This window comes from Pagrus pagrus (genome assembly GCF_965226575.1).
Source record: "Pagrus pagrus genome assembly, chromosome: 15".
NCBI lineage: Eukaryota > Metazoa > Chordata > Actinopteri > Spariformes > Sparidae > Pagrus > Pagrus pagrus.
This window is the reverse complement of record NC_140199.1, coordinates 8,886,650-8,898,827: the sequence shown is the minus strand read 5'-3', so window position 1 is coordinate 8,898,827 and position 12,178 is coordinate 8,886,650. Positions and strand designations below refer to the sequence as shown.

General features: G+C 43.2%; 1 protein-coding gene across 3 annotated transcripts; it reads right to left on the bottom strand.

The window, feature by feature from the left end:
- Nucleotides 1–300: 300 nt before the first annotated feature.
- Nucleotides 301–9,184, bottom strand: LOC311270976 (monocarboxylate transporter 9-like). Of its 3 annotated transcripts, none has more exons than XM_084376272.1 (6): nt 9,104–9,184; nt 7,581–7,841; nt 4,934–5,077; nt 3,847–3,942; nt 2,167–3,051; nt 301–1,996 (listed from the first exon to the last, which is right to left on the bottom strand). In XM_084376272.1, exons 2-6 carry the CDS (start codon nt 7,780–7,782, stop codon nt 1,812–1,814), a joined length of 1,512 nt encoding a protein of 503 aa, XP_084232398.1. In that variant the 5' UTR covers nt 7,783–7,841; nt 9,104–9,184; the 3' UTR covers nt 301–1,811. The 3 variants fall into 3 exon arrangements, with proteins under 3 accessions (XP_084232398.1, XP_084232396.1, XP_084232397.1); XM_084376270.1 differs by lacking the exon at nt 9,104–9,184 and adding an exon at nt 8,611–8,905; XM_084376271.1 differs by lacking the exon at nt 9,104–9,184 and adding an exon at nt 7,938–8,027.
- Nucleotides 9,185–12,178: the final 2,994 nt, after the last annotated feature.

Here is a 12,178-nt window from a genome sequence, read left to right as displayed (position 1 = left end):
TTCACGGGTTTTTTTGGGGGGGAGGCTTTGCCAACAGTGGCAGTTTGTTTTCCTAGGAAGGAGAAGTCTAGTTATGAATAGTTAATAAGTGGGAAACGTTGTTCAGCCAATCACAGCCAGCAAACGTTCTTCGGGGGGCGTTCAAGGGCATGACGTAAAGAACGCTAATTGGATGAACATTGTGACTCGCCAACCTGGCGGGGAGTATAAACAAATAGTCAGTAGTCAGGGATATATTTACCTTTTACTTTGGATTCAAATTGTGGTTCAAGCTCCATAATAAATACACACTCACTATAATTATATCAATATCTTTTATTGGCACTTCTTAAATAAAAACAAAAGAACAGAAATATAGACAAATAATATAATACTGGCATAAAAAAAAAATAAGAGTGGCTAAAACGTGACAGTCAAACATACTGTCTCTTCTAGGTCGGTACAAATTGTACCTCATCTGCACGTTGTAAATACCCTCTACAAACACAAAACGCAAACACTAATGTCCCAGATTTACCCTAAAACTGGAACTATCAAAAAATACGTTTGTAGTGGTATATTTAACAACATTCAAGTGGTTCTAAAAGCCTATTGCAATAAATTCATTACAATTATGATCACAATAATCAACTTCAAACTGAAACAAAAACATTTTTTTACTGCTCTGTGGCCAGTTTGTGCATATAAAAGTCACTAGCACATAGGACTTTACAAACTAGTGCTAATACAAAAGTTTATCAAACAATGAATGCGCATACACAAACCTGTGCACGTATGCAAACATGCGTGTGCAGACATGTACACACACCCACACACACACACACACACACAACAACAAATACACATACAAACACAACATGATGGAAAAGGACCAGCCTGGTCAAAATGAATGCCATCAGAGTTCATGAAAATCATGCCACAAAGAGAATCAACATGCTGCGAGGGTTTGAATTACAGTAGGATCTCTTGAGTGTTTTTTTTTTTTACATGTTTTTGAATCAGCATAACTTATTCAAGTCTCTGTGTGATCAAGAAACAGGAGGTATGTGAAACTCAACCATTTTTTTTAAAAAGTATAAATTCAGTCAATGCACTTGAAAACAAACATTATCTATTAAAGCAAGGCGATTGTATTGTTCCAACAGGCATTGTGTGTTGACAGGCATTGTCTATCATTGATGCTTTGGTAAGATACATAGCGGTGTAAATAAGATACATATCAAAAAGTAAATACAAAATAAAAAATGTGTTGCTAAAGTTACGATTATCAAAAAGCATCTCCCTCCTTCATTTCAATCCCTGTATTCTCTGTTCTAGTAAGATTCTTGGGAGATTTTTTTGTGCATTTGTAGAGTTGTTGATTGTGTTGAATTAACACCCAAGAATTTTACAGACGTCGCCACCATGTCTTCTTTGTCTTCTTTCAGAGCTACAGTGAAGCGAATACCAGCGTTAACGTAGACACAATATGGAATCGGGGGGCTAAACCATATTGTTCAGTTGACCTCGTATAATGAGGCAATAATAATAAAAAAAAATCAACACAGGTATTGGAGTCAAACCTTTAAAAAGATCTGCAGTATGTTTGAACCTGAGAAACGCAGGCGAGTTACAGAGGAAAGGCCTGTATTTCAAAACCTCTGGCGTGTATTTTGGTATATTAGAACCTGGCAGCAGAAATAAGGGGGGGGAAACCCCTGTAAGGTCAAAGAAAGAAAATTCCTCCTCGAGGTGGTTCAGGTATAGTTTGTCAGCGGACAGTTGCTGGGCAGTAGGGGTGAGATTAGAGTCCTTATGAAAGGTGCTCATATTCAGGCTACAGAGGCAACTTTGTCACAGTTGCTGGTGTAATGGACGTCTGGTCTGTCGTTCTCCAAGCGCTTCCTGTTCCAGCAGGGAAGGGTGAGCACGAAGAGGATGAGTGATCCCACCACCACACAGCTCCCACTCAAGTAGAACGCCAGGTCGTATGACTGCGTCCAGTCGAAGAACCACCCTGCAAAGTGATGAGAAAAACAGACCTTGTGAGCACAGTCAGCAGGGATTCCTGACAGATACAGCAGTCAGCTAAATAATGACAAGCTGTCTTCTCACTCAAGTCCACATGCCCCTCGCCTTGCCTCGCTCTGCTGCTTCCAAATTTTCATAAAGAAAAAGCCCTCTTACCTACAACAGGGGGTCCAAGCATGATCCCAAGCCCTCCGAAGAACATGAGGATGCCGTGGGCTTGTGTCAATCTGTCCAAGCCAACGATCTTAGTGGTAATGTAGGAGGTGAGAGACCAGTTTCCAGAGAAGAAACCCAACACGGCAGACAGGATCTGCAGCCCCATATAAGTCTTAGTGAGAGGGATGAGAAGCAGTGACACACCTCCTGCAAACATGGTGAAGGCGTACAGATAGATGCCATTGATCCACCTGATGTCCACCAGCATACCCAGCACTAGTTTACCCACGCAGGTGGCGATGGCCCCTATTGATACCAGAGGAATGACACTAACTTCTTCAATGAGTCCTTGACTTTGCGCCACATCCTCTATAAGGAGCACAGGAGGGAACGCCCCCAGGCTGAACAGGAAGACACCGATACAGAAGGCCACCATGGCTTGGTCCTGCAGGATCTCATACATGGAGTTCACGTACTTTGAGTATGCCTGCTGCTTCTTCTTGATGACTTTCATGATTGCCAACCCAGACAGAAAGCTGCCTTTCTTCTTCTCCGTCTGTATGGCCAAGTCCTTGGCGTCCATCGTGATGAGCAGCTCCTTCACCATTAGAGTTTTCTCAGGAGTGGTTGCATTGGACCCTGCTGTGATCTTCAGGTCGTCCAATGGAGGCTTCTCAAAAAGCTGCTCCTCTGCGTTGCGTTCAAGAGCGGCCTTCTGTTTCTGTTTGAGGTAGTACCCTGGCATGTTGAGGGGCCTCATGAAGCCGGCGCAGGCCATGAGGTTAAGTGCTACAGCACCGATGATGAGCAGGCAGCCATCCAGACCGTACATCACGATCAGCTCGTTCTGAGCGGTGGCATAGATGAAGGCTCCAACGCTTGTGCCTGGGTGAGCAGAGGAAGACAGAAATTTAGTGATTGCGGGAGAAAGTGACAAATGAATCGATATCAAGTAGAATAGAAAATAGCACCGTTCAAATGTGTTTTTATAGAAAATGAGATCTTGATGAAAACAATCTATGTGATCAATTTGCTCATTCATCTTTGTGTTCCCAGGTTGTATTTGTCCTTTTTCATACTGCCACTGGGGGGCACCAAAAAAGATGTACTATTCCTACACATTGGCTTTAATAACTTGTAGAGAGTAGGTTAAAAAAAGGATGAAAATCACCATTTTACGGCCCATTGAAAGTTGAAAGCGTCAAGATTATTTCTCCTCTATCTAATGCCCACTTCTGGCCAAACCCACTAGTAATGCTAGATTACTGGTGGGTTTGCTCAGAAGTGGGCACCTGTTGCACCTGTAACCACACCCAAAGTGATGTCACAGTATACTGACACACCCTGGAGCGCAACCCTATATCAGTGCGGCCCAATTAAGCAATTGAAAGTCAGCAGAATGCTTTCATTACTCTTTCATAATCAGACGACTGACTTTAACCTTAAAGATAAACTTCTGATGCACCCGTCTACCTTCAAACCAGTACCACCGAAGTTTTGATTCTCATCCAAACCTGATCTAGTCCCAGCCCACGTCCCTGCCTAAGAGACTACTCTGCCTCTGCTACACTACAGATGTTTACCTCAGCATCCCAAGGCTCCCAGCAGCTCATACATGAAAGAAGTGAGCATGGAGAACTGGTGTGAATCCCAGTTAGCTCAGAGGGTGGGCGGCAGTACCTGTGGTGACAAGGCCGAGGGCAAGGCCACGTCTCTTGTCAAAATATTGACAGGTGATTGTCAGCGTGGCTGCGTAGACCAGACCACAACCCAGGCCTGTAGGAGGAGAGAGGACAAGGACGATCGGAAGAGGGATTAGTCAGGTGAAAGTGGCAGAGGCTTTGCACTTCTAAAAATAAACGAGTTTCATAGAACATATGATATATTCTTCTTGGTCATACAATACCACAAAACAACATTGTGCTGAGATGAACTCAGCAAATCATTAACAAAAAAACATATTTACAGTGTGCTTAAAAAAGTTCAGAGGGTAATACAAGTAGCAAAACATATGATGAGGAGTAAACAAGCTGCACGTGCTTGGACAGCCACGGCCATCATCTCAGGGCATCTCTAAAAATAAATGACTGTCTTCAAATATGCATGGCATACCCGCTCCACTCGTCAGCACTGCCTCATGTGCAGGCAGTGCTGAGAGTGTGAGGGGCTTACCAGGATGAAGAACGGCCGGGCTGCCACTTAGAGCGTGATAACAGGTGGTGCTTGGCCCATGCAGACGCCCATGGGCTCTTATTTTTCTGTATACATCCCCAATAAATACAAACGGCAATGCTCAAACTGAATGTAGTGTCTCGGTGTGGTATTCATTAACTGGCAATATAAGATATAGTCACTCTCTGGTGTTGCATAATAGCTGGACTTCACATGTGGCCCCGCTTCTTCAAAATGATTGTACAGTGTGTTACGAGAGTCTCTTGTTAGACGGATAAGAAGCTTAGTGAACTCACATGACCACAGTAACATCAAACACATTGTTTCACCTGACACTGACCCAAGACTCTACCTGACTGAGTTAACTCTCCGGCTTGTCAGGGTGCTCCGGTAGCACACTTACTACAGTGTGCGCCCCATGTACTTAAAAATGTCTTATAATCTAACAATAAATTGTGTTTTCATGCCATTATTTACACTTGAATAGTCTTATTAATGTTAATAAACATCTTATAAAGACTTATAAGGGCCTATCAACCTTCCCTGCACTATGAAATAAAGGCAAAGGGGCCAGAAAATCATCGAGTTTACTTACCAACCACGATCCCATAGGAAAAGATGAGGAACTGGACATTCGGAGCGAAGGCACTGAGCATCAGGCCGCCCGCCACCATTACGCCACTGAAGATGGTCACGGGACGTGCCCCGAAGTTGTCCACACAGGCACTGCACACAGGACCTGCAGGGAAAGAGGTAGAAAGACGAACAGGGGAGAAGAGAGAGAGAGAGAAGATGCAAAGAGGGAAAAAAATGAGTGACGGAGGAACGAAAGTATTCAGGGAACAAAGGATAGAGATAATCTTATGGTGCTTAATTTGTTGTATTCTTGACAACAAACAGGGTTTCAGGGAAATTCACACCCTATCTCACGAGGCACTGCTGTGTCTGACGACATCACCGCCACATCATATTAGGTTCAAACTGGCAACCTGTCAGAGGTGTTGTCACATCACTCGAGAAAATCTTTAGAGATCCAGTTCCACTTTTTACTGAAACCAATGAGGTTAACTCCTCAACATCCTTTAATTTCCACTTTAATCAGCTTTAAATGTGGATAAATCAACTTATTCCACGCTGTCTGACTGTATCACATATATATTTATCAGCTTTTCCCACCTATTCACCAGAGCTACATGCTTTAAAGACACTGCGAGCATTTTAAACCCAAGCGTGTATCTTTTACTGCTTGCTGAATACTCTCATAACCGGAGGTAGCTTGCCTCATTCATCATGCGACATTTACTGTTTCCTTGCCCTCCAAGCAGGGGGAAGACTGTGCTGTTGTGCAGCAAGAACCGCAGTGCTGCAGCTGTCTTACAGCTGGGACACGTGTCCGAGACTTGGCCAGGCCCGAGGCTAGATCTGTCCAGTCATGATTTTTCACCTCGCCCCTTTGAGAGAGACGACAGCAAGAAGCCAGACCGGGGGGTGAGCCAGAGTATGCCTTAGACGGAAATGTCAACCAAGACCGCTATCTGTCACTGATCCTGTTTTCTCATCACAGTCATGGGAGCATACCTTCATAATTGAGAGGTTACTGAGGCTCAATGGTTTGTGTGTGTGTGAGTTCCTCTTTGTTTACCATGGTGTCAGACTTTTCTCTTTTTTAATTATTGTTTCTACTCGGGATCAAGTAAGTTTATGCAGCTCAGCAAAGGCAATATTTGTTAAGTCTCTGTGTTTCTCTCCCTGTCGGTCTCTCCAACTGTCTTTCTGTTCCTCCCTCTGTGGTTAGATTACAGGCACTATAGCTTGCACTATCCGTGCTATCTCCACCACAGGGAGCGACTGTGCTCAGGGAGCCACAAAGTGCTCATATTTGTCACAGCATTGTCAATTCTCCCCACCCTGGTATAACATTACAGTAAGGAGAAACCATTAACACCTGTGGCTATGGTTAACATGTGCCTCGGTGAAAATATTGTGCTATTTTTAGGCTGCCTCGCAAAACACAATATAGATCTCGGTAATTTGAACTCTCTGCGAAAGCACTGCATAAATGCAAGGACTGGATGACAAAATCAAATAACAGGATAATTCTACCGAATACCTCGATATTGAAATTGCTAGGATATTGTATATTGTAGGGATGACTACTGGTGTTTTCACAAAATGTAAACACATGGATATTTAATAATGTGGGTATATATGGAGGACTGAAACTGCCAAAATCTGAAATGAATAAATAACGTGCCATTAAATGACACGATAATAAATATGAATTAATTATAAATAAATGTAGGCACTTATTAATCAATATAATAACATTTTATGAGGCATGTGTAGTCAATCTATGAAGTCTGATGTCGATCATCCAACAGGTGAAAAGTTGATCTGATTGACAGCAAAACAGGAAAAATACAGAAGTAAACAAGTGTGAAATCAATATGTAAATAAATAAATATATTTTAAAAAGAATGAATTCAAAACTGTAATGGAAAAGTAAATAAATACAGAGACAAATTAAAGCAGGTAATTCAATTTATGTCAAATTAAATGAATTGGGTGAATGTATTTATTTAAATTATTTATTCCTGATTTTGGCGCAGTCAGTCCTCCATAGCATGTGGGTAAAGTGGGTAAAGGCAAGCATTAAACAAGCAGAACAGTCTGATAAGTTCAGAAAATCACATCCCTTTACTCTAATGCCACCCTTAAAACCACACGTACGCCATATCACGTCCAAAAGATAATAGAAAGATAATAGTCTCATATCACGATAATCATATAATATCGGCATACTGCCCAGCATCATTTTGTATTGCCCCTTTACATTGAAGCCATTGGTCAGACTTTGAACGTGTATTGTGTCTGCTTTCTGTTATCAGTGGTATTATGTGGCATGATAATTGAGAAGGAAAAGGTCGGGAGATAGGTGTAAAGGTGAGTGTCTAGTGCTCTACTTTGAGCACAGAGCCGATATGTTATCTCTCCCTCGATCGCACAGATCAGCAGATACCTCGCCCATAATTACACGCAGTGCCAAAACATCAATTTTCTGCTCAGCACAGACTTATCAGATGCTAAAAACAATAATCTGGAGGGAAAATGCTGAAAAAGTCACTCTAACATGACAGGACCCTCCCTGTTCCATCTGGCTGATCTAATTCATCAGGCATTTAAATTGGCTGTTTAATCCCAGTGTGGAGGATTATAACATTATTACACTGTGTGCTACTCACTGGCTATTAGTCCCACTCCGGCCACAAGGGAGCCCACCCAGGCCGTCATGCCCTTGCCCTCCTGGAAGGCGTGCAGCCACTCAGGGTACAGGACGCCCACCGACTGGGGCGATCCGTAGGCCAGGAGCTGGGCCATGAAGGAGGCCACCACAATCGCCCATCCCCAGCCTCCGTCCTGCACTTTAGCGGTAGACTGAGACATGGTGCTGAAGTTACTGCTGCCCTCTGGGATCTGCTACAGCGTTGACAGAGGAGGGGTTCCTGGGGGGAAGACAACAACAACAAACATCACAGTTGTGGTTTGGCTGCAAAATAATTAATGAGGCGGCCGAGTGGAGCACATTCTCACACACTTACGCAAAACCCTGATGTAGTGATGGCTGCTGCAGCACTGAGCCTGGCAAACAGGCAGGTCACCTGTGTGAGGTCCTGAACACTGACTAACTGCAACTTACCCAAAGGCAACAGCTCCTTTTGTCTGTGGAACCACACCTTGGAGGAGGAGAAAGTAAGGGAAACTGCACTACTTGGCAGTTTTCTTTATCCATCCCCCTCCTCCCCCTCCACCTCCTCCTCCTCCTGCACCTTTAACCTGCCTCTTCCATGATTCAGCTCCTTATTAGACAGCCGTGAGAGGCTCCTATCCTGACGCTGACCTCAGTTTTTCAGACCTCTCTTATTAATTATTTGTAGGCCAGAGCAACTTTATACATCGCTGAGCCATATTTCTGTGGAGGAAAAGTTGTGGCAAAGCTCATCCTGCTTGTGAAGCAAGATGACAACATGATAACAGGAAACAGGTCACTTTTTTTCCACTGAAATCTCAGACAATAACATCCTGAAGAAAATCACTATCTGGCCTGGTGACTGATTTTAACCGCATCTTCTGCTCACTGCATCCGCAAGCGTCAGTAATCTTAATGCCCCTTCAAACCTTGTCGCCACACACAGACACGGGCAGGCAGACAGCGCTTGTTATTTTGTTGAAAAGAAGAAAAAAAACAAAAACACAGATGCGGCACTCACTCACCTCAGCATCTACAAAAACAGCAGCAGGAACCCGCAGAGCTGCGCGTTCTGCGGGGACTTTCCATGTAGGACGGCTTCCCCGTTAAAATCTCGTCTTAAGCGACATAAACAAGAAGAGCCTCGACTGTCTGAGCTGCGATCGAGGGACGTCCTTGTGTTTGGGAGAGCAGCCTGCATCAACAATGCGCACTGAGCATCCGTTTCGTACCGCTTTGTAGCGAGCGACAAAACCGGTTCAAAGCTGTTCTTGCTGGTCCAGCAGCAGCTTGAACGCAGAGACTGGAGGAAGAGCGCGGCTTCCTCTTGCGCGCCTGGAGCGCACAGCACACAGAGAGGCGCACAGTCTCTCCGCCCAGAGATGTGGCGGCTTTGGTGTTATTTATGGGTCATACTGTAGACTTCTTGTTTCCTCTAGGATGTGTCTGAAATGTTTGTAAAACGTGCACACACACACACACACACACACACACATGCACAAACACAAATGTGTTTACCTGAGAGGTTTCCGGATGTGCAACCCAAATCACTCTTTCAAAAATAATAAATAAATAATTAAAAGCAGCTCAATTGAAAAAGTTGAAAAAATAAGACATGCATTTAAAATAAACTTCTGTCTGCTCGGGCTTAAAGTTAGGGGCTCGTGCTCTAACGATGGGGGTTGGGTTTATGGCTACTTCTCTCCAGGAACCTTGTTAGTATTACCATCAGTCCAGTCTGAACCGGTTGATGGATGGCAATAACAAGTCCTCGCTGCACCAGCAGGGTGCACTGCGTGGAGTCCTCTCCCTGGTGAGCACTGATTAAAGCAACACATGTACACACAAAAAAAACTCTTGAATAAAATCTTTAAACAGCATTCCCCTCACTAGAAAATGATGTTTGAGGATTAAACCATAAGCCATCTTTGAAGGACATTGAGGAGGTGGATAAAAAGTACAATATTTGTCTCCAAAATGTAGTGGAGTGGAAGTGTGACGCCCCAGAAAATGGGAATACATAATCCCATTACACCACAAGCCTGTATTGAGGCGCCCCGAGCAGCTAGGGGTTCAGCACCTTGCTTAAGGGCACCTCAGGCCTGAACAGGAAGTGAACTGGCACCTCTGTGATGTGAGAACAGAGAGAAGAGTTGCCCTTTTAGTCACACAGCAGCGGCATCATAAAACTGTGTCGCCATGTGATCGCACCCATTCGCATAACCTCAGGTCAGCAACACTGTGGAACAAAGTCAGTGGGGAAAAAAAGCCGATGAGAGGAGAGAGTGTGAAGAACTCAAAGAAAAGTGGGCATGAAAGAGGGAAGATGAAAGGCCCCGGAGGAGGAGAGTGCAGACAAGAGGTCAAACTAGTTTTCACACTGAATGCACCCAAAATTCTTCAGGATCTTTTATACTTTTTTCCCATAGCTGAGATCTGCTGCCAGGAAGGGTCTTACAGAACAGATTTAGTCTCAATAATCCCTTTCTGCCGGACAAATTAAGTGAAGAAAAGAACAAGGGAGGCACAGTTAATTGTCGGCTACTCTACACTGGCATTATAGTGACATGTTGCTCCAGACCAGTTCAAACCAGATTTAGTGCACGTTGGGGACAGTCTGAAGGAATTTGAAGGACGATGTGGAGCGATTACAGAGCCGGTTATGATACACTGCTTACAGAGTTAACTATCGATTGATCCTTGAATTGTTTCGGGTGCTGAATTTCACTTGCTTGCATAAGTTATTCAATACATTTATCGACACATGTCCAGTTTTAGCATTTGGGCCACTAATCCTAGTAGCAGAGTGAGTAGAGAGTAGTAAAACCTTGTGATCATGATACAGAAAAGTTAAAGGTTCAGTATGTGAAATTTGGAACAATGCTATCGCACTAAACACCTTTTTGCTATTTAAACTTATAGTGGAGTAATGGTGTCCTGAGGGGAGAATGAACTGACAAACGTAAACTGATCTTCTGGGTCCTTTGTTTTGGTAGCCGGTCTGACTGCATGTTTGTTGTCCCTCCCTGTGACCCTGGACTCACAATTAAGAGACTGAGTGACGGAGTCGCTGCTCATTGACAGACGGCTGCTGAACATCGGAAGCTCTGAGAAGAGAGAGACGGGCCCGGTGCCGATGGAGTCTGAGTCTGTAATCTACTAAAATCTCCATCCTGCTGCCACACTATTATTAAACATACTACAAGTAGTTTTTAACTGTTTTTTAAACAGTCTCAATGTAACGCTGATGCCATACATTAGCAAACTAGACCATAACCGAGAAGATTGGCGATTTGTATTTATTTTAAAAGCTGCCGTAAGCATCGCCCCAACCCGTCCATGTTTAAATCTCCTGTGCTGGCAGTGTAAACACCAACACTCCCCTGGTTCTCCAAACTTCCAGTCCGGACTGCTAACTGAGCGAACTCGCTAATAGCAGCTACAGTTTGCAGCAGTTAGCAGTTAGCCACATGCTGCCCACCCCACCATTTGTTTTGGTTAACTCTTACATATTGCTCCTTTAAAAACAGAAAAACAGTCTTAGAAATACATTGCATCTTCACTCGCTTTCAAAACAAATGCACGTTGGCCAGATCAAGATCGTTATTACAGGAGGCGGTGGTGCTCGCACCTTTTTACAACAAAAGAAGAATGTTCCTTTAATAAAAAATTATCTGGTTGAAGTTGTGCATATTCTCATTGTTTCATTTCAACATGTGATCTGTTTGATACCATATCCATGAACAATATCAACGCTGACAATTCAACACCTCTGAGATGACACAGAGCACCTGAGGGCAAGTCTGAACAGGAGGAATCAATGTTGATCTGCGCTCTCTTCATCTTGGTGATCCTGATATTACAACATCAGGTGGTTCCACTGCATAGAGCCGGACACACTGCTGACCTGAATAATTAGTGACCTATCTCAAAGCTGTTTCAAATCCCTGACTTAGTGGTAAATTCTCCTGGAGGTCAAACTGAGGACGAACTGTTCTTGCGGATGTTTTGGTATCAAGCCCCTGAAATGTTGATGGTGTCCCACAAGGGTCCATTTTTGGGACCCCAATTTTACTCTACATAATAATATGAAATATTTTTTCACCAAGTCAACATTGTGTTCTCAAATTTTGTGTAGATTATACTATCTTTTATTGGCTCTACCACAAATCAACAACATGTATACCAACATGTATACCACATGAAATAACTTATACACTGCAATGATAGTAAGGTTCCTTATAATCAAATCCTCACCCTTGTAAAAAAGGTAAATATTATCCTAATATCCTGTTTTCGTGGACCTGCAGTAATTTTTTGTAACAATTCTCCCTAAATTGTAATGAGTGGAATAAAAACTGTGACCATTAAGGTCTCATGTTTAAAGATGATGATCATGGTTGAGCAACATATGAATGTAGTCTTGTAAGCAGTTCAGACGTTTAATTATTAGCCTTTTTGCAGCTATCAGCTTTTTTATGTTGGTGATCAGGGTTTGGTCTTTCTTTATGTGTTATGTATTATGTATAAATAATTGTGAATGAGAATTCAATGTGCAAAAAAAAAAATCATCTTTATTATGAACAGTCCCGT

What these genes read in the sequence shown, in the direction of transcription:
- LOC311270976 (XM_084376272.1), bottom strand. Translation starts at nt 7,782, where the DNA reads ATGTCTCAGTCTACCGCTAAAGTGCAGGACGGAGGCTGGGGATGGGCG. An exon ending in CGGAGTGGGACTAATAGCCA is followed by an intron (nt 5,078 to 7,580) that starts GTGAGTAGCACA and finishes CTTTCCCTGCAG; the next exon opens with GTCCTGTGTGCAGTGCCTGT. An exon ending in GCTTGGACCCCCTGTTGTAG is followed by an intron (nt 1,997 to 2,166) that starts GTAAGAGGGCTT and finishes ATCACTTTGCAG; the next exon opens with GGTGGTTCTTCGACTGGACG.